General features: G+C 31.2%; 1 protein-coding gene across 1 annotated transcript in view; it reads right to left on the bottom strand.

Annotated features, from left to right (window-relative positions):
• The window catches only part of KaiR1D (Kainate-type ionotropic glutamate receptor subunit 1D), a 1638136-nt gene that overhangs the window by 517132 nt on the left and 1093101 nt on the right, over positions 1-27903 (bottom strand). Inside the window, exon 19 of the mRNA XM_089592467.1 lies at positions 25574-25712. Coding sequence (XP_089448593.1) covers positions 25574-25712 — 139 coding nt within the window. The remainder of the gene's footprint in view (positions 1-25573; positions 25713-27903) is intronic.

Raw genomic sequence — 27903 nt, 5'->3', positions numbered from 1 at the left:
TACTACTATGCGTTTAAAGAAAGCGATGCTACAGAACGAATTTTTTTAATTTTCTAGATACATTTCTATTTTAGTTATTAAATACGGACTAAAAATAAATATTTAAGCGTATGTAATAGATGTAAGCGTAACGTTAGAGATGTAATAAGCCTAGGAAGTAGGAATTTATTTTGAAACGCTTGGGAGATTTGATTCAAACGCACAGTCTGGTACTGGCCAGCCTCCATATTTTTTATACTGTAATGTGCCATAATGTAGTGCTCATAATGGTTCTGTAATTAAATATTAATATTCAGTCAAATTACACCCAACTAACATAGGTATACCCATTTAATCGATACAATTGTACCTCCTTTGTATATAATATCGTTTTATAGAAGGTATATTTATATTCATAATAATATTAGCTGCCATATAGTTATATAAAAGTATGATTTCTTACTTGGGTACTCAAACCCACATAGTCTACTGGTTTTGCTTGACATTTCTAAATAAGAGATTTTAATGCTTTACTTTTGTTTTAATAAAATTTATCTAATGCTTAAAAACCACGTTTTGTTTTCACACTTGACTCAATAAAATTTTCGGACGGTGGACTTTAACTTTGAAGTAGGTGTATGACTACAATGCTTGTAGGGGAACAAGAAATTAAATACGACCAATATAAATAAACGTGAATGTTCTTACATCTTTATCATTGTATTAAGAGGCGCATACGTATAAATGGTGGCACTTTTTATACAAGCACTCTATATGCTATATACATGCCCATTTCTCAATATCCAATATACTTAAGATCCATAGTACTAAACCACGTAATTTTTTTCCAGAAATTTTCTTAAGAAATAAATAAGAATGAGGAAAATATCCTCCCCGTGTGTGGATCAAACACACAACCCACTGTTTACTAGACGGTTGATCTACCACTTGACATACCGAGAAGTTGTACATTTACTCATATCGCAAGTTTAGATAAGTTTCTATTCCTAATTTTTAAGGCTGTCTTTACCTAAGCTCGATATGGTAGGTATGAGACTCTAATGGGTGTAGGTAAACTATTAATTTAATATGACCAATCGGTATGCAAGTCAATGATCATACATATTTATCACTGTATCAAGAGGTGCATATGCATAGATGGCAGCACTTTCTAAACAAGCACCATATATCCTCTATAAATACCTGTTTTTCAATATCTGAAATACTATAAATTCATGATACTTAACCAAATAACTTCTTCGTCCACAAATTTTCTTTAAAATAAATAGGAATGAGAAAAATATCCTCCCCCCCCCCGGGTGCGAACCAAACACAAAATCTCCTGTTTTCTAGACAGTTGCTCTACCACTTGAGCTACTGACGAGCCATACATTCACTCAGACTGTCAGTTTAGATAAGTGATCATTCTTGTTTATATCAAGCTTGGATGCAAGGTAGCTTTAAATATAAGGAATGGGAACTCATCTAAACTTACGGTGTAAGTTAATGTACTGCTTCTCGGTTGCTCAAGTGGTAGAGTCACTGTATAGTAAACAGGAGGTTGTGTATTTGATCTGCCCCAGGTGAGAATATTTTTCTTATTTATATTTATTTCATAAGACAATTTTTTGGAAAAGAAGTTATAAGATTAAGTATTATAAATTTTTAGTATTTTGGATAATGAAAAACGGGCACGTTTGGAGAATATAGAGTACTTGCACAAAAAGTGCCACCATTTATACATATGTGCCTCTTAATACAATAATTTAGATGTATCAACATTCGCTTGTATACCTATTGGTCGTATCAAATATCTAGTGTAGCTACAAGCAATAAAGTCATATACCTACTATACCGAGCTTAGGTGAATGACAGCTTTGAAAATTTAGGAATGGGATTTTATATAAACTTACGGTGCGAGTAAGGCAACGGCTCCTTGGTTGCTTAAGTGATAGAGCAACTGTCTAGTAAACAGAAGGTTCTATGTTCGATCTGCTCCCGGGGAGGATATTTTTTTCATTTTAACTTACTTCCTCAGAAAATTTCTTGAAAAAGAAGTTATGTTGCTTGGTATTATGAATCCTTAGTATATTAGATATTGAGAAAGGGGCTTGTTTGGAGGGTAAGATTGCTGTTGCCTGTGTAGAAAAATATTTCACCAATTCAGTTTTGTATAAAAAAAAAGCGTTTATTATTAAGGTCTTTCATAAGACAAGACAATTCGATATTTTGCTAAAAATTGTCTTGATTCTTGAGAAACGTTAAAATCACATATCGTATAGTTTTTCGGTCGTTCTTACAATTAGTAATATCATTCTTGTCTTGAGTTCTAGTCAACTTTCTTGATAATTCTTGATATTGAATGATATGTACATATATAAAAGAGTGCGCGGTGGCTCAGCCGGCTAGGTCATGGATTGGCACGCGGGCGACCATGGTTCGATTCCCGGCCAGTGCGACTTTTCAGGCAAGTACCTCTGTGTCTTTCACATGTGCTTTTTCACCACGCAATGCTCCTCGAGGAGGGCTTAGGCGCGACCTCCTCGCAGCAAAAATTGCCTAATTCCCCCTACCCCCCTCCCAGCACTGGGAGGCCTCCCATCCCTCTTCGCTTTCTTCTCCCAAGTGCTAAGTGCCCATAGTAGTGCCCTTATTAAAAGGAGCCAGACGTAGAGCACTATAATATAAAAAAAAAAATTTTATACATGTATGTGTGTGTGTTGTTTGTTATGTTTAAATTTTCTAATTATTACTTAACATTCAAAATATTGTTGAAAATTAAAATACGTTTTTAGTTTAACTTCCGGTTTTTTGTAAGAGGTAGTTAACAAAATACTTCCTCAGGCAAAAAAGAAAATGGAGCTGTTTGCTAATCACCGATGTTTGCTTGAAGACGAGCACCTTTTTTACCAAATAATTATAAAAACAATCTTATCGGCTTGCTTATTGCCAATGCTTAATGGCATTAGGGCACTTTTTATTAGTAAATAATATTAAAAAATAATTGGGTCTTTAATGACCAATGTTTGCTTTACCTAAGGGCACATTTTATGTATACATAATTTTAAAGAACAAGTGGATTTTTGATCACTGATGCTTGCACGCCTGAAAAAGCAATTTATTAATAATGCTTGAATACCGTTGAAAAGCATTTTCTACTTTCTTTGGTTGCATATAAGGCAAACCAAAAAATAGTTTTAATCATATAACTTCATAAACCATAACCATAATTTCATTAAAAACGTGACAAAACAACTCTAGATAATTCATCACAATTTTTTTTTGACGGAGCTGTGCCAATAATTTTTACGTGATTTTAGAATTGACGGTAATATTTTTTTTTTAAGTACTATACATTGATAAGCGTATATTATTCACATCATTGTACACCATATTTTTGTTAGAATTCTGACATAACTCAGTACATATTATTTTCTGGGGCCGTTAAGAAATATTCTCTTTCACTTCTTGCTTGAAGAAGTTCTTTATAATATATTATTCAACGGTACTCTGGGAACAAGCTTTGTGATTTTAATGGTCTTTTGAAATGCGTATAACTTGCAAAACACTGTGATTTCTAAACAATCTCGTAGCACATTCACGGACAGTACATCACCAAACAACATTCTTTTCCACGGTATCAAACCCCACTTTTCTATACTTATAATTTTGTATTTGTGAAAGATTTCATTTGAAGCTTTCGAAAGTTTTATTTGGCGCTCATAATATATCAAAAAATAGACTATTTGGCACTTTATAATGCAGCCGTGTGGGTATGTACGTAATCATATCTACACAATCGTATTAGATGTTACTGTAATATAAGGAAGTTTTCTTGTTCCTAATCTCTTGCACAAATCTTCTCTCAAGTTTAAAAATGTATGAATTAGATTTATATGCTAAGAAATTATTTGTTATACTTATGCATGCAGTTAAACAAATATATTGTTGCTCGAAAGAACGTAATCAATTGTTTCAATTAAAAAAAACTAGGTGTGGGTCTCAGAACCCCCAACAGACGTAAAACATTAAACAATATGTTATTTAACTTAGTAGTATTTGATTTTTCATGACAAAAAAAGTTGTTTTTATCAGATGAATGCCATTATCTCCAGGGCTGTATTGCGGCCTAAGGGATTTGTAAAGACCTTACGAATTTACGAATAGGTGTTTTGATCAGTGAATATCATGGACAAGGAGAAAGCAAATATCAAATTATGTTTATACTTTTTCCGTTCATGAAGATATAAACAAAAAGAACGAGAAAGAACAATAATACGTGAAGAATTTCCATAGCCTACCTACACGTAGGTACATACATGTTTAACAATATGTTCGTGTATTACTTTCTGGGTTACTCTGTCTTTTTTTAGATATCTGTGCGTAGTTATGCACGTGCGCAAACTTCGTTTGCTCTTTACTAAAGACAAGTTAGAATGAGGTTCGCGTAAGCACAATTGGAAAATCCTGGGAAAGCTTTGCATTATGGTCAAATTTTTATATTTAAAAAAAATCCTGTTCACAAAGAAAAAATTTGTAAAAAAAGATGAAAAAATAATACTATTTTTAATATTCATTTATCATACTCTATAAGCGCAAAGTATTAAGGAAAGCAATAAAAAAGGCTCACCTGTATAAGTACAATAAAAAGAGGGCGATCACGACAGCAGACGATCAATGGCTCTCTCTATTTCACTTACTCTTACAGGCACTGCCAAAATGCCTGTTTCATTTTCAACGTTACTTTTCTTAACATTTTGGGATTGTTAAAACCAAATTAAAAGTGCTAATTAATAGCAAATTTCTCACCCTACAAGCTGGTGCTTACAATTATTCTGTATATGAAACCGTTAAAAAATATAAGCAAAACGAACTTTCAAACTTGATTTGAACATTATCAGACCACTTCTAAATAGTTATAAATATTTTATCTTCAATCAGCGGGCTGAATTACATATAATTTAAACATGCTCAGTTATCGCTTACTTTTCTGATTTAAAAAATTCTCAGTTGGTATCCATAAGTACTACTAACAAAAATCAGCTTAACGTGCTGCGTAACACAATCGATAAAATCTCCGGCTAAAAGTCCCAAGAATTTGGTGTTACGTTGGAGAAACGTGGCTAGAGTATTATTAATTTTAGGCCTAAGATTTCGCTTAATAGCCTGGAAAATTAACTGGACTCAAGGAGTACTATCAAACTTAGGCAAAAGGTGATGTGGCTGGCACTTATATTTAATCAGAAGAGAGTATTCCAACTGCACTGCTACTGTCACGTATACACCGTCTGGCTTCCCAATGGGTCTGTCGTCCAGCTGGGATTAGGCTACTTCAGCAATTATGAATACGCAAAGACACTGATAACTTTAGAACAGTCGTACTAGACAAGGAAGTCAGCTCCATTTCCGCTATGTCTGTTACATGTGTATGTCCAAACTTCCTTCAGAATTGCCGTCAGTTGGGGTTAACTAGCCTCGGAGTTTAGTCGAACATATATTGAAAGGTAAACTTAGAGCACAGGGTTCCATTGCCCATTACTCTTGTTCGCTAGTGCGAGTAATTTTACAAATCACATTATAGGATTACGGAATCACGCCTTAATTTTGTGGGCAGAAAGATCTTGAAAAAATAAAAAGGTAGAAAAAGAGAAGAGTTCAATAAAACTTTCTCTTAATTTTGGCTTAGATCGTCAGAAGAATATAGCGGGATAGTTTAGCACGCGCTAGTTAGTCTTAAGGTTCAGTATACGTCCTAAGAAGTTTACGTCGCTCATTCAACACTCACTGGCTGATGGTCGCTGGATATAGCGTATTGGAGTTGTCTTCCAATGTGAACGTCCACGCAAGAGAGTTGTCTCTGGATTCATCCCCCCAATAGGAACTCTGATTTTTGCTCAGATACTTGTACTTTTATACGATTTTAACACCTATGTAGTTGGGTAGAGGATCGCTCATGACTAGTTTTCAAATCAATGCTTCTTCGAGTTCCCTACTTTACTTGCTTCGTTAGAAAGTGAAGCGTATTTCCTTTTTATATTATCACGTTCAGCTTTTTCATACAAAGTTTTTTAGTAAGTACAATTTTTATACCGTAGTTTGTAAATCTTAAGGTAAAATGATTTGAACAACCGATTTGGGCGAATCAAGCTGCTAAAAAAAGCGAATAATAAGAAATTTGACTGCGTCAGCTTGATTGGCTCAAATCCGATAATTTGACAATTTCTTAGAAGGTTATATGGTGTTATATATGTATACACCTATATTTATTCATTCCCATTTGTTAGCGTCGTAGTTTAAGGAGGATGATTAATTTTGTAACTTGTAATGCAAATTGCCCGAGACCTTGATGTTCTTAAAGGTATGTGGAACATTTTTATTAATTATTCAATGCTCGATCGTAATCAGCTCTTCAGTTGTGCTATTTGTGACAGATAATTAGAGTGTGCCTCCTATCTCTACAATGGAATATCCATTGTGTTTGTACGTAGTTTGCGGAGCTGCGTAGTTAACTTTTAATTTTGAATGATCTGGAAATTTTTGGTCGTTGCTCTGAACAATTAACGAGAATTCCAATATGCGTTTCCAACGCTACAGTGGGATCAATTCTAGGAGTCAGTTAATTATGGATTATATACACACATACTTTACATAAAATGTAAACACATATATGTTACATGTGTAAATATATGTAACATACGTGTACATGTGTAATTTATTAGCTATATATACAGTACGTGTATGATGCCACACTGCATGAACTTATATATATATATATATATATATTGCAAGGGGGCACTTCTATTACCTAGAATTTATAATACACGCTTTACATTTATATTTATATTCTTTTATTTAATATATTTTCTTGTAATAAAAAATCCGTCTAATAGACAATTTAATAGTTCACATTTTTTCTATATATACATATATTTCATTTTATAAAAAATTCCTGTTTGAAAATTCAAATTTGAACGCCGCGCGCGGGGAATGTGCGTCTAGTACGTTAAGAAAACGCTAGAGCGCGTTCACCCAAAGAAGGAAAAACCTGCTACTCAAAAGGAAATAACGTTAGCGTAAAAGGCACCAGTGCGCAATGCAAAAGTGGAGTTCATCTTCCAGCGAGCCTGGGACGCGGTATATCCGTTGCTCACCCAGACCTGGAACTTTCCCGTGCACCGGTACAATACCGCGATGAGCACGAAGGAAGAGAAAGAGACGGAGTACGAAGGCCGATAGCTGAAAAGTAAGTGTGTACACCACCAACAAGGTAACACTTCCACTAACCGGCACCTACTTGGATTTTCGGTGTTCGGCCGCTTTAAGCGTGGAGACGACGCATCCCCAAGTAGTTGAGGCACTAGGGTTAGCGACCACGTTCTTAGGCGAAGTTCCTGGGTTGATGACTTGAGCAGTGCTCAAGACACCCAAGGGCCCTGAGAATGACCTAACCTTACGTGACTTGGTCGGATAGGTAGTTACCTAACACTAACTTTTCGAGGTTGTAATAAAAATTCGCATTAGTCTAACCTAACGTGTTTAAGCAGAGATATTAAGGAGGGAAAATTCAAATTTTCATTTATGTAAAATTCTCTATTAAAAGGGCGAATAAATTTTAAGTAAATTATCGAGTATATTATATATTGTTTCTTATTATTAAAGTAAATAATTGCGATCACTCAAATACAATTAATACATGTAAAAATTTAAGATATAATTTCCTTAGAATCATATGATTGAATAAATATAAGATAATTAAAAATAAATTGATTGTACTTATTTAAGCAAACCTTCCCCTCCACATAAGATTGCGAGTTCCTTTTTATAGTTTAAGATAAAAACTAGAAAAATAGCTGTTAAGATTTGAAATCGTTTAATAAACTGAGAATATTATCTGGACCCCAAAAAGGGACAGGAATAAAATAAAAAAGATATTAGATTAGAAAAGTATTGAATAAGTTAAAAAAGATGTTAAATTATTAAATTAATTAAATTAAGGAAATATTCAGGAGAATTCAATAAAGTAATAATCAATAAACAATTGCTGTATATGGTGCAGGAATAAATTGATTATTCAACAGATAAATTTTGAAACTTGATAATAAATATTTCTAAGTATTGTATATAATCGGCAATTTGAGCAATTTCGCTCTTTTACACAGGGCCACGAACCCGCCCTCCGACATATAAACACAATCATTGTTTGTATGTTGGTTTCTAATCTCAGAGTTTCCTCGGTACAGATAATATTTTTAGCCGATTGTTACCACAACAAATTAACCGGGGTTATGCTCGAAGAAAGGGAAGTCGTAATATATATAGAGAGAGAAAACGAGGCCCAGTGGTGAGATGAACTGCAACTGAGTAGAGGACCAAACTCTTCGTTGTATATATATCTCCTTACGTAGCTGTTTACTGCCACCATTAAATCTTCCACGTGAAAAACGTATGAGCTTTTTGCATTGTTCTATAAAGGACAATTTACCAATAATTTGTTAAACCCATGTTTCTCTGTATATAACTGTTATACTGTAAAAAGTTTTTGGTAACCATTTGGAGTAAATCACAGTCATTATGTATTGTAGGAAAAAAGGTTTATTATTTGCACATAATAAAATTTTTTTCTTTGAAAACTGTACTGTAAGTTACAAGTGATTTGAATCACAAGGTAAAAGAAAGGAATGTCAATTTGAACTAAAACATACAATGTATGAATGCAGAAAAATATTAATGTATACTTATATGTATGTTCTATATTATTGGTAATGTAAGGCATAATCGTATTAGATATTACTATAATAAAGGTAAGTTTTCTCGTGCCTTTTCTCTCTCACATTAGATGTTTATAATTTTTGGGAGTTCTAAGATGTATAAGTAAGATTGATTTTCTAATAAGACATTCTAAGAACTTATTGTATTATATTGTAATAAAAAGATTATTCAATAGAATTAGTGTTGAAAATATATTTTTTTAGACGTATCGGAAAGAAAGTGCTTACAACATTTAATATAAATTTGAATGAAATATAAATAAAAGAAATTAAACCAAAACAGTGAATTGCATTGGAAAAAAAAAAGAAGAAGTATGCTATCAGTTGGAATCGATCCCAAGATTAAATAGCGATATAAAAAGTGGCATAAGCCTTAGCTAACTTATCTATTGGAGCTCCGGACAACGCTGATCTTGCAGTCACATATTTTCAATGATAACCCCTGGAGCTTGTACTACTATTTAAATTAATTATAGTAAGGAAAAATAACAAATTGTTGGTTATAGAAACTGCTATCCTTAAAAACAAAGCTTAATATTTTTTCAAAATACTAACATATCTTAAAATAAGTATTAAGAGGATGAGAAAAGCAATATAAATTTAAAAAAATATCTTGAATTCAAAAAATTGCGCATGTAACTATGAGCATTTAGCTTCCTAATTAAAGTATATAAAATAACTAGATAACATCGAAGCCAGAGCAAGAATTAGTGTCAGTAGAATACATAGCATTTACTTGGTTACAGTCGAAAGAGAGAGAAACTTCTATCGTCCCTTGCTTTGGCTGTGTGCTCAGCTACATATGTAGTTATGGTCAATATTTCGACTTTTGTTTTCGTAGGCACATAGTCAGTATACTCCTTTTACGTCCCTCCAAAATTTGCACCTATATGCTCATTTTCATGCAAATTCACTACTCTTCATGTAGGCGCATGCTGGTCAATATAAGGTTCACACTCTCAAAAAGTGCTCGGCCGATTCAACGGCTGGCCGTGGTGGATCGCTCCGATCAGTACTAAAAAGTCATCTTGCATCATTAGCGTTAGAAATTTTTTTAACCATCTCTGCTTAGTACATTATCAAAGACAAATAGGTTTTCTGAAAACAATCCTAGCAATACTTAACAACATCAGAAGAAAACACAACCACCTGTTCATGATCAAAGACGAAGTGGATTATGACAACAACAGACTAAAACGAAAGGAGACTTTGATACTAGTACTGATTCAGACTTAAACATGACAAATACTGAAATCTTTCTTACACCCATTTAACTTAGTGACGATTTGAATGACGACGTTTTTGAGGACCAACCTAAAACTACAATAAGTGAGATTGATAAGGACATTTATCAGAAAGTACTGAAGTTAACAGAGAAATTTAATCAAAGTCTTTAAGAATATTTGAACAAATCTAACAATAACGAATAACATAAGCAAGCTGGTACAAACTTTTTATTAGTAACTTGATTTTTTGATAAAGATCAGTAAAATTCCAAAATTAAAGCCAAATAAATTAAAATAGACCCTTATAAATTTGATAACTTTGATGATTCTATATAAGATAGAGAAATTACAGGTATACAAAAAAGTACAAAAAATCTTAAGCCCCTATTCGAAGGACACAAAATTTAAAAAAAATATGTGACATGTAGAACATTATTAAGACAGCACGCTTACAGGAAAATGTACTTTTGAGTTGTAGTAAGTTGACGCTAACAAGTACTTTTATTACTGAAAAAAGACGATTGAGAACACCTGACATAAAACAAATAATAGAAGAAATCCCAGATTATTTGAATAAAAACAATAAGAAACAAATAAGCTGTAATGATAACCAGTGAACAGTGGGGGCTTAGGTACCCAAGTATAAAGTTATACTTCTATAAAACTATATGGCAGATAGTATAATTAAAAATATAAATAAACCTTCTCTGTAACGTCATTGAGTACAAAGGTGGTGCAATTATCGTTTGAATAAGAATACCAACGTTAGTTAGGTGTGGTTTTAAGCATATTTTAATATTTTGCAACTGAACAATTAGAAGCAATCTATTGTGGCACAATACAATATAAACAATAAGTAGGATAGTTAGTATAAAACTATGGAATTTTGATTGAATCTTTCGTTGATTAAAAAACAACTTCCTACCACCTATGCTGATTACATCTCTAACTTCACGCTCACATCTGTCATGTACACTCACACACTTGCTTCTACTCCGTACTTCATGCCTAAAATAAAATTGTATCTAAAAACTCAATCCAAACCATCGTGTAATACCACTGCCTTAAACGGCAAATTGAAACATTGAATGTACCTTTAGGAGGCTTATGACGTATATAATATTTGAAAGAAATTATCCAAACATTAAGAATATACTCAAAAAATCATAAGAAATACTTAAAGAGCATTGCAGATCAATTAACTGTACCTTTTTTGACATCTTTGATTTTAAAAAGTTTTATTTTGACATGAAACATTATAAAAAAATTACATTGAATTGTATTTATAAAATCTCTATGGACTTCAAAATTTTTTTTTGGTAAGAGATAACTATAAAATAAACTTCCTTTATTTTCAAATAGATCTATGATTCTTTTTTTTTTGACTACACATAAAAGATGGAGCTAAGTATGCGGGAAAGCGTGTATGTATGTACATCCATATAAGACAAATAATTTCTAGAGGTGCTGCATGTTCTTGCATTTGCGCTCTTCTCACTATTTTGAGCTTTGAGCTAAATTTTTTCCATACTAACTGTAATATTAACGTCCTTTAGTCTAAAAATCACCTTAATCACAAGAGACAACTTGTTAAAGAATAACAGAAGAAAACGCAACAAAAATTAACTATTGTAGTTGTACAGTACAAATAATTTTTTTTTAGTCTTTAAAAATTTTAAAAAAAATGTTATAAAATTGTTTTAACAATAGTTTCATTATTTCAGAAGTGAAAAATTAATGAAAAGTTAAAGAATGTTTACAAATATACATAAAGACTGCTCTGCTTACATATTCCAATTTCTGAGTTTCCAAAAAAAAATGAAAGTAAAAAATGAGTTTATTTAATAAGTTATTCATTTATAGCTGTTATTTATTATCAAGCAGAATTTATTTAAAAACAGTTAATACAAATTTGCTCATTAGCTTAATAATCAGCCACACTATAACATCAAAAAATTGAATTTCCTCTTCACTATGTGTAACTGCCTGTACTGTCGCCCTCGCAGCCACCTGCAGCAATGACTTAATGTATGTAAACAATGTAATGTAAGCCAAATCTTATTGCAGAGATAGAATTTAAGTTATTTGAATCAAATAAGATATTATTTATTAAAATTAGAACGATGAATTGAATATTTCTGCTAAGGGAAACGTATGTTTAATAAAAAAGAAGTATAATTTTGCTCAAAATTTTTTTTTTTTTTTTTTTTGAGGATGTATGCTTTCAGAGCTAAACCGAATAAAATATATATTAAATTAAATAAAATTAATGATGTAAGAAATATCGAAAGATGACGCCCTACATGCGTATGTATACTTTTTTTACATCATTAAGGTTATATACATCTCATTCAGTTGAGCTCTGATAGCATACAACCTCAAAAAAACACAATTCTGTTTTTTTCTTACTTATAAATTACGATTGAGCAAAATTATACTTTATCTTTTATAGAGTATTTGTTTTCCATAATAGAAATATAAATTTCATCGTTCTGAGAATAACAAATAATCTCTGCAATATGATTTGGCTTTGTTTACATAGATTACATCATTTCTGCAGGTGGCTACGAGGGTGGCAGCATGGGTGGTAACACAAAAGATTAGTTCAAGAAAAACAAAGTAAGACATAAGAAGAAGAAAAAAAAATGATATTCAAAATTTATTGTGTGGTGTTGTGAAGGAAAATGGACTAGCACTGAATGAAGAGGTGCTGTGTAGGGAGCGGAAGAGCAGGGGAAACTGCATTCCTAATGTAGAGCACTGCAGCATGATGAGATGGGTCAGCGTACAGAGAACTGGTGAGACGAGGTGTGGGGGAAAAAAAAATGAGAAATTAACATTTATTACACATTTTTTCAAGGTAATTAATCTGGATTGGTTCATGTACTTTGTAGTAAGGAGCGGGCCTACATAAGTATTACTTTGATACATAAATAAATCAGAGTGTTGCACCTGCTTCATGCTTCTATCAGACCTCTACCCTTTCCAACCAATATTTAGTTACTACTTATAGTACGAAAAACTGTACGTAAGTCTTAGTAATAGTTGTAGTAATACTGAAAATTGTAACAACCTATTAAGAGTTAAGCTAACTTACAATCTTATTATTACCAGATAATGCCTTACATGCAAAATAGACAATAAAGTTAATTTTGCTGGCAAAGACTAACAACCAGTCATGTCTGTCTCAAAACCGGACTTTAATGATTTAAAATCAAAGAAACTAAATGTAGGTCAAATATTAATAATACCTTACGAAGGAGATAATATACTGTTACTTATTAGTAATGAAACATCTACCAATGTTTAGATTCAGAAGGTCTTACAAAATCTTCTGAATTACTTAGGAAAATATTATTGAGACGAAATTTTAAGGCTTTTCAAACTTCAAGAAAGAGAGATCTTACAGACAAATGAGAACCAAAATTGATAACAGAAACGTTATAAATCGTATTTGATAGAAGACTTATAGAAATGACTGTCAGTTAACGTCCAAGTAAGAAATTACGTCTGACAATGCAGTAAATGTCAAGAAAAGATGATCGGACGGATAAAATGAAAGAACCCCTAGTACTTATAGATATACACATTAAAGCTTTTAATAAAGTTTCCATTCATACTGTTGGTAAACTGGAGATGACACCAAATGTTACCTTCTGTTTGCTAACCATGAAGTCTAATTTGACTAAGTAAATTATATAAGCCCCTGTACCAGATCTCAGATCAGACACATTTGGTGGTGTACTTGTACAAAATCTAATATTAGTTTACAGTATGCCTAGAAAAATTCTATGGAACAGATATGCTACATTTATGTCTCATTTATTGGCACAACTCGTAAGAACCCTAAGGACCAATGATCTCGCTACATTAGCATATCTTCCTCAAACAACCGGACAACTACTCATGCTGCCTTAACTGACTTTATAAGAACTTACTCTAAAATTTGTGATGACTTGAAGAATTGGGACTAATTAACAGCTTTTACATTCAACACCAGTGTACAGGCAGCAACAAATTTTGCGCCCTATGTGCCAGTGTTTGGGAAAGCAACAATATTGCCTTCGAGGATACCTAAAGATAAGAAGTTATGAGCTCACCCACTATATTAACAAAATTTTATGGAGCTACTTCAAAAAGTGCAAACTGTGGCAGAAAATAAACAAATAAGAACTTAAATACGAGCCACAATAACATACGATAAACAAATTGAGTCTTTCAACGTTGTATCAGAAGATCACGAATGAGTAAAAAAAAAAGTACTTTCTCATAAGTTTTATTGCTACAATAATAAACCTCTCAAAGTTAAACAGTTTCAGCAAAAAATAATGTATTACTTGAGAAAGACCATGGTGAGGTCATACAAAAATACATAAATAAATAAAAAATACTTTCCCAGTAATACAATCCTCATAAGATTCGTATTTTACATAAAATGTAAAAAAAAAAACAGCAGTGCTGATGATATTGGCCATCTCAATTACAGTAGAGCTTAAAGGTTGCGCAGATTTAAACTATGCCAGTCATGGCAGCTATATTATAGAACCACTTTAAACCGAACCTTTGAGTACGCTAAGAATGAGTCACTATTACAAAAATTAAAGGAGCCGACTAATATATAGTAACATGGCTTGATATCAATAAATTTACACTGGAATACACACCTATCTGAGGAATAAGTTAAACCTTTTTATATTGTATTGTTCAATTTGTTTATTATAATTTTACTCACTATATGAAAACAGACCTCTGGAATTTAAAGATAATGCGATTGAAAAATCCTAAATCATCACTACTTAATATAAAAAGTACCGTGGGAACACATGCAAAAGATAACGTTATTTTTCCTGCTAGCATGCAAACGAAAAAACTGCCTTTTAGAATTATTAGGAGTATTACTAAAGAACTTTTCAGCTTAGTCACAGAAGACGATATTATTGTTAGGAACATAAACAATTTGCATGCCAATAGAAAAGAGCAAATTAATTTGTCTGAACGAAATTTTTTCGGTCTTCGTTCAAAGAACTTTATGTAACTACGAAATGCCATGAGTATTTTTAAAAACAAGTTGCTGATACATTGCTTTGAGGACAAGATTTAAGTCTCAACAGATGTCTGATACATCTACCAAATAACCTTAGAAGAACCAAGGCTACCTCTGATGATCATATAATTGGTCTCCACAGACCTAATTAAAATCTTGCATACTTTATAATGAGGTTAAGCACATGTGAACTGACTCACTCCAAAGATATAAAGAATTGTTACCTAGGATGTCAAGAGCAAAGCAACGAACCTAGAATTTGTAGCACCAATAGAGAATATTTATCCTAGTGAAATAAGAACTTTACGCAAATTTGAATTTGTGCATCAAAACAATAGAACCATTATAATATTACGTTTTCAACTCGTAGATAAAGACCTCTTATAATCTTTATAGACTACATCTAGTCATGATACCTTAAGCTGAACACAATGGAGCTGCTTTCTTAAAACTATCGTACCCTTACTTGGCAGTAGCAGTAGGTTACAATCGGTATTTACGTTCAAATAAAGTTACATTTACTCAATGTAATGAAATAGTTCATGGTTATATATGCTCAGCTATGGAACCATTGAAAGAACCCTATTCTATTAACAAATGTGAAACTTTTTTGTTATTACGAGATGAAGCACGAGTATTTAAACACTGTGAAATTATGTCAACACGAAGAATGGAAAGTCAATAAATTTATTTACCAGCTAATAATTGATGGTTATCTTCGACACCTAATTAAAAACAATATGGTCTTATTAGTCCTGCTAAATTCAATCGACTTAAAAGATGGAAAATTATAGGTCTGTTACAGATAAATGATAAGTAAACAGAAAAGACACACAGACTAACTTTAAGTAATAAACATGTAATCTTTACTCAGATACAAAACGAGTTTACCTATCAAGTAAGAATAAGCTTAATTCTGACTCTATTAAATGAACCCTTAACAAACACTTATGCCTTCCATGGTGCTATAAAATAGATTCAAGAACTCAATTTTAATAAAGAAGCATGGACACATGACAAGATTGATGTACAAAACATAGTAAATCAAATAAAAAAAGTACGAGCCAGAAAGTTAAAGAAGAAACCAACTTTTTTTATCATTTTACAGGTTACGTGAGTATAGCTATTATCATTATAATTACAATAGCTATAATGATCAACAAAGCAAAAAGTTGTTTCAAGAAGGCTATGAAACGTAGTGTCTCGGAAAAATTTGTAAAACGCATCATCAGTCCACTGAACACAGATGCCGAGTAACTGTGTAACAAGAACTACAAGAACACAAACTAACTAAACTTAATGTAGAAATTAATCGGAAACTAAAAATACCTGAATCAACCAAAAGAACCAATTGAAAGAAATGCAGAGTACAAAAGAAGAACAGAATGGACTAACTTCTTAAGTCGACAATAAGTGGAGTTAATAAAGACATTACATGCAGAAGAAAATAATGTACATAAACTCCAGAAAAATCCAACTTTAGTTAAAATCATTGATTTACAAGAGAAAATCAAAAGTAGGAAGAAATTTGCCCAATAATAGAACACCTTTACAGTAAACAAGCTATAGATTACGTCAAGAAAATATATCACTTACTTTTAAGATTTAATTTAAAGCCGTATAAGAATAATATGCTAGTTTAAATTTTGTGCAGTTATAGAAACCATGAGAAAAATAAAAAAAATGAATAAAAAAAAACGACATACCTAACAACATATATCTAGATTAACGATATTTTTGAGAAATAATACAATCATAATCACGTTGAATATTCAATTTTTTAATAAAATCTTAAATCAAGTACACCGTTAATTTGATTCAAAATCATTTGTAAAAAAGAACTACGTACTTCTATGCACAATTCTTTTTACACACCTTTTATTATTCTCATTTATCCATAACCTACAAATCTTCATAATTATTAACAATATGAAGTATACTATAACGGTATCCATATATAACCATGTATGAATCTATAAGTATTACGACACGCTCCATATTAAGGCTTACAGATTACATCAAATGACAAAGATACTTGTCATGATTTTCAGTGTACGCCACTAAACTCTGGTAATCAAGGGACCTATAAGTAAATAAAAATCAAAGCAGTCATTGCAACACTATGGAATAGTGCAGACCTTACAAAAACGTTAATGCTCCGCACGATACATTAACTACACAGCCGTGTTTTTTAAACCTTTAAAGGTTGAAATGACAGCTGTGCACATTACATAAAAAGAAATTATCAGGATTTATTTTATATTAAAAAATAGACGTTGGATAGGAATAATAATTAGAGAACCAGTCTATTAACATCTAATAAATACACTGCTTAATAAGTTTTGTTCTATGCTATCTGTAAAAGAACGGCCGTGCATCGCACCAGATTCAAGGCTATAATATGTTACCAACTATGTGATGCTGCAGTGGTGGCGGCAACCCTAGAAGCAACCCTGATCATCGAAATAGAAGTGGAAAATAAATCATAATTTTCATGGCCAAGAATGAGTGTAACTAATTCTATAGATATAGTTGAGACAGCAAAAATAAGCACCTCGATGTGGCATCCAGAACTCTGGTGGCAGCTACAGCCCTTAAATCAGTGAAGGTAGCCCTGAAAAACGAATATACTGCTTTAACTTTTAAAAGTAAAACGAAAGATAAATTAATAATAACATACTAATAGTACACATATATGATTAAAAATAATAAAAAGCCAAAGAAATGTGACGAATGGTGGCTTACTACATTAGAACTTGAAGTGCTGAATACAAACTCATGATAACAACAGAAAATAAATTAAATAACAGACCTGACAGTACTTAATATAAAACATAAGGTTTAAGTGTAAGACTTACCACCACAATTGATGCCGACTAAAAAAAAAGTACATAAAAAAACCATTGCACAGTTAGTGCTTGGGTACCCAAGTATGAAATTATACTTCTACAAAATTATTTAGCTAAAAATTTAACTATCAGCATAAATATACCTTCTATGAAACAATATTGTGTACGAAGGTGGTGAGATTATCGTTGAAATGAGTATACTTACGTTGATCGGGTCCAGTTTCGATAAATAGTTTAATATTAAATAAATTAACGATTATAAACAATGAGTTATGGCACAATAAAATAAAAATAATTTATAGGATGTCCAGAAGAAGACTGCATAATTTCACTGATTCTTCCAATATTCCTAGTTTATATTGAATAACCAAAATATAATTGTATCAAGGAAATTAATAAAAAAAGTTTTGTAGTAACGTATTCTTTAACAGGGTATTACAAGCCAGTATAGTTTTCTTCAGCACGTTCATCACATAAATGTTTTTTGAGTCGGTATTATTTCCTTCAAACATGTTCTTTAAATAGGATAAGAAATTTGAAAAATGCAGACTTTCCAATCGAACCCTTTTTTATATGTTAAATTTTTCAAGAATACCCTTTAACATGTAACCTTATAAAAAAATTACGTGAAATGGCATTTACAGAATCTCTAGAAATTTCTTAATTTTTTTGGCATCAAAGATTACTGTAAGACAAACGTATCAAATTTGTAGGTAGATCTACAAGTTATTTTCCAAATGATTAAAGAAAGAGGGGATCAAGTATGGGTAAAAGATTGTATGTTATTACATGCAAATGAGAAACAATTGCCAGCTTTGCTACACATATTTGCGTTCGTTGCTCTTCTCTAAATTGTTCTCCTAATAACTATGTGAAGAACGTCCTTGAATCAGCAAATCATTTCAATCATAAATGTAAAAATTTTAAAAGAATAAAACATAATAAAAAAGAGTTATTGTGCTTGTAAAGTACAAATCAATTTTTTTTAATTTTTGAAAATTTTGAAAATACATTAAAAAATTGTACGAACAGTTATTTATTTACTGTAAAAGTAGCAAATAAATAATAAGTCGATAAATTTTTGTAAATATACAGGAAAGCTGCTTTTCCAAAATAAACTTATTTCTAAGTTTTTGAAAAAAATATTTAAGTAAACAAGTTAGTTAAATAAATAAATTATTCATGAATTTAATTTATAATCAAACCAAGTAAATGTACCAAGTAATGAACTATACAATAAGATGCAGTAATCGAATTCCCTATGTCGAGACAGCTCATAGCAGAGTGGGTATGGCCTTGACTAGTGTGCTAAAGGTCAGGGATTCAAATCTATTTGGAAACTTTTTTTTCTTTTGTCTTTCTTTTACAATGGATTGAAGAAAAAGGAAGCACAATTTTGGGATTAAAAAATGTGTGGTACGGTATCATTCTGTTGTGTACAGAGGGCTGAAAATATGTCAAAGATGTTAGGCAGAGAGCGGAAAATCAAGCAAATCCCCTTCTGTTACACTTTTTCTCAAGACAACCAATCTAAAATTTTAGATTCACTCTGTTATGTAGAACGCGCCTACAGGAGTATAACTTGAAAAGAAATACATAAATAAAATCTTGATAGTTTTTTCTGCACCTAGAAACAATATAAATATACTAATTTAATGACTTTCACTTTAAATGATAATTTTGCATTACACATTGTATACTTTTTTTCACTGTCTTTTTTTCCTTTTGCACAATCCTAAGCATATAGAATTTTATAAGCTTATTTCGATTTACTTTACTATATTATAAAATGAATATTTAATACGCATTCAGGAGCGTGTAAAAGAATGTATAATTTATAAAAATATGTTCAGTGTTATAATACTAACATTCATATGTAAAATTACTTGCAAAACGTTTTTACTCGTAAGGTTAGAATAATATAAAAGAGGAGAGGGTTAAGAAAACAAACTCTTATAGAAACCTTTAAGATATTTGTATGTAAAATTATATGTAAAATTACTTGCAAAACATTCTTACTTGTAAGGTTAGAATAATATAAAAAAGGAGAGGGTTCAGAAAACAAACTTTAATAGAAACCTTTAAGATATTTGATTAACCATAGTTTACCTTATACCTTAACTCAGACTGTTTTATTATGTATATATATTTTCCAAGGATGGTAATAGTTTGAAGGAGGAAAAGCGTCAAGTTACGACTTGAATAACTTTTTTTCTCTTTCTCACTGATTAAACTTTAAGGCTGTTAAAAGTATCATTTTCGACAAAAGTCTTTTCCTAACAAAGCAGACTGTGTACTTTGTGGCTCTTAAAAGTGTTAAGTGTTAAAAAAGCTACTTAGTCTAAACACATGGAGTTATTGAATGCCAAATGATAAAAAATACATAAAAAAACTTTGGTGGGCCCGTCCTAAGTCAAAAGGTCACGGGACCTGACCTGGCCCCTTTATTATTAGTCATACAGTAAAGCTTACGTTACTGATAGTTATCGTTATCACAATAAACTTAACAATATATGATCAACAATGCATTGAGTCTTCAAAAATCCAACAAGTTTGCAATTTTTTTTTACCATTGACTCTGCTGCCACTCTCTTCTACCTTTTCAAACAGCTTGCAAACAGCAAATAATCTGTCAGTATTTTGATTGCTACTCTGGCAATATGCATAATCGTGAAGAACGTATAAAAAAACGGGAGAAGGCTTTTGTTAAGTGTGGTATTTAGATGGGTAACCATTGAATGGTTGCATTTAATTCAAACAATTAAGATATTAAATACTATGAAACATCCAAGTTCATATGGAATATGCTAAAGAACATATATTTTTCGTGTAAGATCGTTTTAGGATATTATATACATAAGCAGCATGTGGTATATAAGGTGTGATCAAAAAGTAAGGTGACTTTTCATTTTTGACAATGAATTAATTTTTAACGCCTGAAAAATCGTGAAATAATAATATTTTGGTTGTATAAATATGAACCTTCTCTTTATGCAACAGAAAGTCTGAGCTTTTCTGAGGGACAATACTTTTTTTTTTTAGTTCATCACTTATTCTTAGAGTCACATTTATTTAACCAACATCAACTCAAACTTTTCTGTTTTAGTTTAAAAGAAAGGCAACAAAAACTCTGTAGCGTTATTTGCGCCATTTACTTTTTGTTACATCCTTATTTCCCAGCTTATACAAACAGCCTATCCAATTGAAAATTTATTTGATTTTTGCCACCAGCTTAAACAAAATAAAGCAATCAAATGTTTTGGTTGTGATAAATAGAGCCATGATAAAATATCTATTTATGTTGTTTCTTTTTCTCTGCCACAAAGTTCTCAATAACGTGCACTTCAAGAAATTATAGATTACAATATCAGAAATAAAAATAAAATAAGATATTAATGTAATAATAAATGTCTATTGGAGAAAATAAAAAAGTAAATTTTTATATTTTATAATAACTTATAAGTTTTATAATATTAATGCTTAATTTTCATTATTTATAACAAATTGATTTAAGAAGTCTACAAAAAAGGTTAAATTTAAGTATAAAAACTAAAGTTATTTTAGAGTCATAAGTTAAAGTGAGCTTAATGTACTCGGTATTCATCAAAAAAATACCAAAAATACCAAAGTAACATTCGAATATAGTTGCATGTAATACAATAGTCATATTTATAGCAGAAACCATAGTAATATTATGTGACTTTTCAAATATATATGATATTTTGAAGGTTTCTTATTCAAAAGTATTTAACAAAATGAACGATATAACAAGTAATAAGGTCAATAAGAATTATTCAACTTTCAATTATTATCCTAAAACTATATCACGTTTACTGCAATACTTAAATAAAGTCAATATTAAATTAAAAAAAAAAAAATTTCTGTTTTATTTCAAGTAATGCAGGAAAAGTATATTTATATGAAATGCTAACTCTAATCAATAAAATACGTGCTATTTTCATCAATGACCATTTTTCACTTTTCTAGTAGAACCATATTTTTCTCACTCTTGAGCTTCTAAGGTTTATGGGAAAACAACGAAATCAAGTGATATTTGCAAGCGTACTTTAAAGCTGACTTCAGCCCACTCAAGAGAGTTCTGTAGGAATGAAAACCAATGGTAGTCGGACGGGGCAAAGCCTGGGCTATACCGTTCATGCATTAGAATTTCCTTAGTGGCCATGCCACTAAAAATATGTGTTGTCAAGCATTGTTGTGATGAAAGACAATGCTTTTCCAATTAACTAATTCTGGTCATTTCTTCTTATCGCCTGCTGCAATTACATTATTTGACAACAACAAGGGGTCAAATAAATGGTTTGACCAGATTTGAGACGCTCATGATAAATATTTCCTTTCAAGCCCCATCAAACACTCAATATTACCTTCCTTAGCGACAATATAGGCTTTGCCACCGTCTGTTTTGCTTTTCTGGGCTACGACTACGATTTTTCTAACACAGGAGTGGCATACATAATCTAATTTTCATTATTTTTATTATTTGTTTAAGAAATAGCTCGAGTTTGTTTTATCCAAGCAGTAATTTAGAAACGAAAACATAGTCTTTTAAATTTTTCTCTGACAATTGATTTGGAACCTAAAGACTGAGCTTTTTGTGGTATCCAGCCTTACGTAAATTTTTAAAAACTATTGTATGGCCAATTCTTAGTTTCATAGCTATGCCACGAAATTGAATAAATTGGTCTCCCTGAATTTTTTTTCAGAATTTGATCGATTTTTTTAACAATTCACTAATCTGTTCAAGTCTTATTTCTTACATCGATATTCCCAGAACGACAACAAGGAAACTGCTTCAAGGGCCGTACCATATAACTATTTTTCTGTACATCGGCCTATGCTATAACATAGGCCCGCGAAGCTAAAAAAAGTTATATGGTACGACTCCTGAGACTAGCGCTCACTTGAGCACTTATCATCATAAACACTCAACAACATTTGATGAGCCTACTCTGCATCTTTTCCTTTTTAAAAGTAAAAAATCAGAATAAGAGGTAAACAAACTTTTGGCATCCCTATTTTCAAAGTGCAATAACTGCTGTCTGAGTACACCAATGACACTATTTTTACATCTGAAATGTTCTCCAGACTGTTACCTCTTTGATGCGCTATAGTATAGCTTTAATGAGTAAGTATTACTTATAATAAGTGACTTTAACGTAATCAATTGGGAAAAATTTAAACTACTTTATCCCCAACCAAAAATTCCCAGAGAAAATTAAGTAAGGACTTTAAAAAATAGCTAAATCAGCATGACTTTCTAAGCCAGTCTTATACTGACTGAAATACAAACAATTATTACTGAAAATTCTAAGCAGGTTATTGCAAAATTTAACGCTTACAGTTAACCTACTATATTTAAGTAGTAAAATGTACTGTAACTTATGTAAGACCTTGATTCGTTAACAAAAAAGAACCATTTACTCTACATTGCATGAAGCATAAGTGCTCAGTACAAATATAAGGAGACAATTAAGAGCTATGGGTATTACTTGTTCTAAAAAAGCTAAGTAAATGCGTGGAAAAAAGCACGAAAGTTTGCTTTTGATTTGTTTAATGTAAAAACTTAAAATACAAAGTCTTTTCTTAAATGAACTTCTAAGTGTTGGCCAAATAACATCATGAAGCTGGCCTCAAAAATCATGCAGATTCAATAATTTTGCGAAAAAATTTTCTTTTCTTTGTACATGTTTATCTTGTTAAACTTTTGCATTTTGATTCATCACTGCAATGATGTTAATTTTCTTCGTGAAGGTATGTTATCTTTTACGCTTGCGTGTTTAGTTTTGGTGCTTAATGTCATTATTATACAATGGCTTAATACCATATGTTCAAGTTATCATCATTGATCGTTTCTGGTTAGTTTATCTCCTTCTAGTTGTCAACTACTTTTAATGTAGATGACTATCGGTTTCAGTGCCGTAGAATTCGTTATATTACCGACCACTGCGATGTTTTATCTGCTTTGAGTGCATTTAAATATTCTAGATAAGTTAGGTAGTATCAAGAACCCCATTTTAAAAATTTAGTTGATCTTGGTTTTATTTCGAACACTGTTTCTATGTCATTTATAGGTACTTCTCCCAGTCAGGCAGTTACTCCTCCAATTTTAAAAATTAACATATGTGATAGATAAATAACCTTTTTTAACGTTGTAACGGTTATTACTGGCTATTGTGCTCTATTCGTTATGCGGCTATGTCAGGTGGTGCCGTCGAGTAAGAGAAATTGTCTCTTGCTAAGATCGCCAGAATGCATGGAGCCTTAGAGGGAAGGTTTTTAATAAGAGGTGCATATACATTCTTACACTTGTGTACAACTTAAAGAACACAAGTAATCCACGGAAACGTAATCGAAATCTGTAAAAGTTAACGTTACCTGTCATTAGTATTTACTTTTATTTAACACTGTGTTGTGAGAAATGGATAAATGTAAGCAGTCCTTGTATTTTTCAAGCAGCACTCAAGTGCAAGCACGTGTAACACTTATACATGTTATCACAGTCGCAATCCATGTTCTTATATTTTCAATCTTGTAGTACACATGAGAACACCAAACAAGATTTATTACTGGACACAAATATAATACACACTTTAATCACTGATTCATCACTGGTCAATCCCCTCTTTATAACCTTCTTTTATAATTTATTAAAAAATTTTACTTTAAGGCTCCATGCATTCTGGCGATCTTAGCGGAGGACAGTTTCTCTCACTCAACGGCACTACGTGACATAGGCGCATAGCGAATACAATAACATGGATAGCTATCAAGGTCTGGAAGTATACTTTACGGTTGTTAAGAGTAAAGTAATATATAACACTTTAAACTAAACAAAGTTTTTCTAACAACTGACGGTACAAGAAACCAAAGATATGGAGGAACCTGTAATATTAACGAGAAAATAGTGGTATGGTATTATTAGTCAATCGAAAACTGAAAATGTCTCTTGTGTACAAGAACTTATGATCACGAAAACTTCTAGATTCTTTTATATTAAATGGAGACAATGGAATATAAAGCTACTAACTAAGCTTATGTTATGCAGGTGCGGTGAGCACCCTAGAAGTAAACTTAAAAAGTATGCATGCCAGTAGACAAAAAAAAAAGTACATTGACCATTGTTTGTTGTCCCCTTATACACACAAACGTAAAAAATTTATTAATTTGTAATCCAACAATGTGCATAGGATGAACACAGTATCAAAAAGTAATTGTTGTGATCCATTGCCGGCTTTCCAAACTAATGCCCATATCTTGTATGGTCTTTAACCTCACTAAAATTCTTTTAGTCACTTTCTTTTATTTGTGTCAAATAAACGTTGAACAGAAATTCACTCAAATACTGTTATTTATTTAATATTTTCGAAATAATCAATGTTAAGATAAATACAGTTTGTCTTTGAAATTAAAGTTTAATTGAATTGACGATAAAAAGCTATTTTTCTGACTAAGTGACGTTTCCTTTACAATTTTTTTTTCTTATTAAATTGTTCAATGTTTATGTGAAAGTCAAACAAAACATACTGTTACTCAATGCTTATTAAATTATCAAAGGTCTAGAAGTTTTATGGACATTTAAATAATATTGCTTTAAATTTTGTTAAATCGAACAAATAAATCATGAACATGTTGACACACAGTTATGACTTTTATCTTAATATAAGAATTTACAATCGGTTGTCTCACCTGGCTAAAATAAAAAGCAGTACTGACACTCCTAAATATGCTGTTGCCATATAAATCCATACATCAAGACTTAATGGGCTCAGAAAAGAGAATAAATTAGGTGGCTGTTTAACCGGTTTCCTGTAAAGTATACTGATCCCTGCGAATGAAATGAAGTATTTAATTTTCTACATTAATGCTGTTAAGCAATAGTTGAGAAACAATTATAAGTTATAGATAAAAATTATTGAACATAACGAAATGCTCAAATTGTCTACATTTTTATCCTTACAGTCCAATACAGAAGTGTTTAAAATTTAAGATGTTAAATTATCTTACACTAATCACTTAATACTTATAGGTCGCTATAACCACAACATGAGCCCTTTTTGTTGTGAATATATTTCTCTTTAGGTCGTTTTCTGAATCCAAAGCATTTTTACTTCAATTGTTACAAATTTTTTAATCAAAGACCTGATACATTAAATTTAGTTATAACTTGTTTATAATTTTAATTTTGGACTCAACTGTTACTTTAAAATTACTGCTTCTATGTCCAGGAATAAACAAATCTGGAGGAACTGGCATCTACAAATAGGCAGTTTAACAGATACGATTAACAATTAAAGAAGAAGACCAAATCATTATTGTTACTATTACTATCAACTACTTGTCTATAAATGCAAAAACATACGTTAGGAAATTCATAATGAAGGAAAAACTGCGTTTTCTATTTATTAAATTATTTTCAAACAAAGTCCATAAGTAGAACAAGAAACTCTTATAAGAAAATATAAGAGTAACTGCTTCTATTACTTTTTTTTTAATGCAAATATCAGTACACAAGCAGCAATTCATGAAAAAAGAAAAACTGCGTTATAAGCCCAGGTGTGGGTATTGGGACCCCTGGCTGGAATTAATCTTTCAATTTAAATGTTATTAAACTTGTAATGAGAGAAACTAAGAAAATAAAAGTCACCAAGTTTCAATAGATCTTTAAAGTTCTAATATTAAAGAAGTAAAAATTTTATTATTCTTACGTATTCAAGCACGTGCATGCATAAAATGTATATACTTGTACATACTATTTATGTCACACGTGATTCAGAAATTATAAGTACTTCCGTTATGGCAGTTCCATGTTTGTTATGATATATTATGTATTTAATGTACAAATTCTTGATCATGTAATGCAGAACAGAACGAAAATATTTACCATACAGTTCCAAAAAATAGTACTTTTGTCTAGTTATGCGGGACAAAAAATCCTTTTAATTAAAATTATTGCCTATGCATTTAATATAACATTATATATGTACAATCTATTATTGTTGTAATTATAATATCTCATAAGTAATAATTTTTTTAAGTTATGGCTACCATCAAAGCTAAATAATCTACTCTTCTTATCTAATTTAGATTGAAAAAATAATAGATAAAAAGCTATTTTCCATGATAAAAATGTAATTTTTTATGTAATTTGTTTTTTATAATCATCTACAATTTAATTGTTAAATGATCATAAATATCCTTTTATTTTGCCTTTGATTTCAAACCAAAGATTGTAGAATACACTCTTCCGCTTTTTCACAGGCTGCGAGACAGCAAATAGTCCAACTATTTAATCGTTTGTATATTGGGGAAAAAAAAATTATATTAATAAAGAGAGAGAGTCTTAAATTTTGTAAAACATAAATAACCATACACCTTTTCTTGTTTATTTTATTTAATTTAATATGATTTCTCAGTTCTGCTTCTTTTAGGATTATTAACTTAATTGCATTTCAACAAATAAATTATTCATCAAAGTCAGGTATGCTTTTTCTTTTAAAATTATTTACCTTCGCAATAAATCACAACAGCAAATTTGAATTTGTCGAGCAATATTACTATAAGTTTATTAACAAGTTTAAATTAAATAACAAGTTAGATTAAAATATTGAACTTATATTTAAGAATCACACTCGATGAGTGGTGGAAAGCTGAGTAAAATGCCACGCAAAAAAATGCACATTGAACAAAGTTATAGTTTAAATATCATTGTCTAACTTTCTATTCGGCTGGTACTTGCTAACTTTATGTGTTTAGGATTAGCGGCTTGCTTCGTTTGTCACCTGACACTTCCGAGAGCCACGAAATACACAGTCAGCTTTGTTAAGCAACGACTTTCGTTAAGAACAACTGTTTTAAGAGTCTTAAGATTTTTTCATGGAAATCAGTATCATACAAAACGAAATAAACATATAAAGCTTATTCATTTACGCAAGTCGTCACCTAATAGCCACCCCTTCTTAAGACTATCATCGTCCTTGGTGAACGTACATTAGCAATTACGGTTTTATATAACTTTT

This window comes from Copidosoma floridanum, unplaced genomic scaffold (genome assembly GCF_036245765.1).
Source record: "Copidosoma floridanum isolate Cflo_tuat_1 unplaced genomic scaffold, Cflo_Japanese_pri ptg000017l, whole genome shotgun sequence".
Lineage (NCBI taxonomy): Eukaryota > Metazoa > Arthropoda > Insecta > Hymenoptera > Encyrtidae > Copidosoma > Copidosoma floridanum.
Note: the sequence above shows the minus strand (reverse complement) of the source record. Positions and strands in the feature narration are given on the sequence as shown.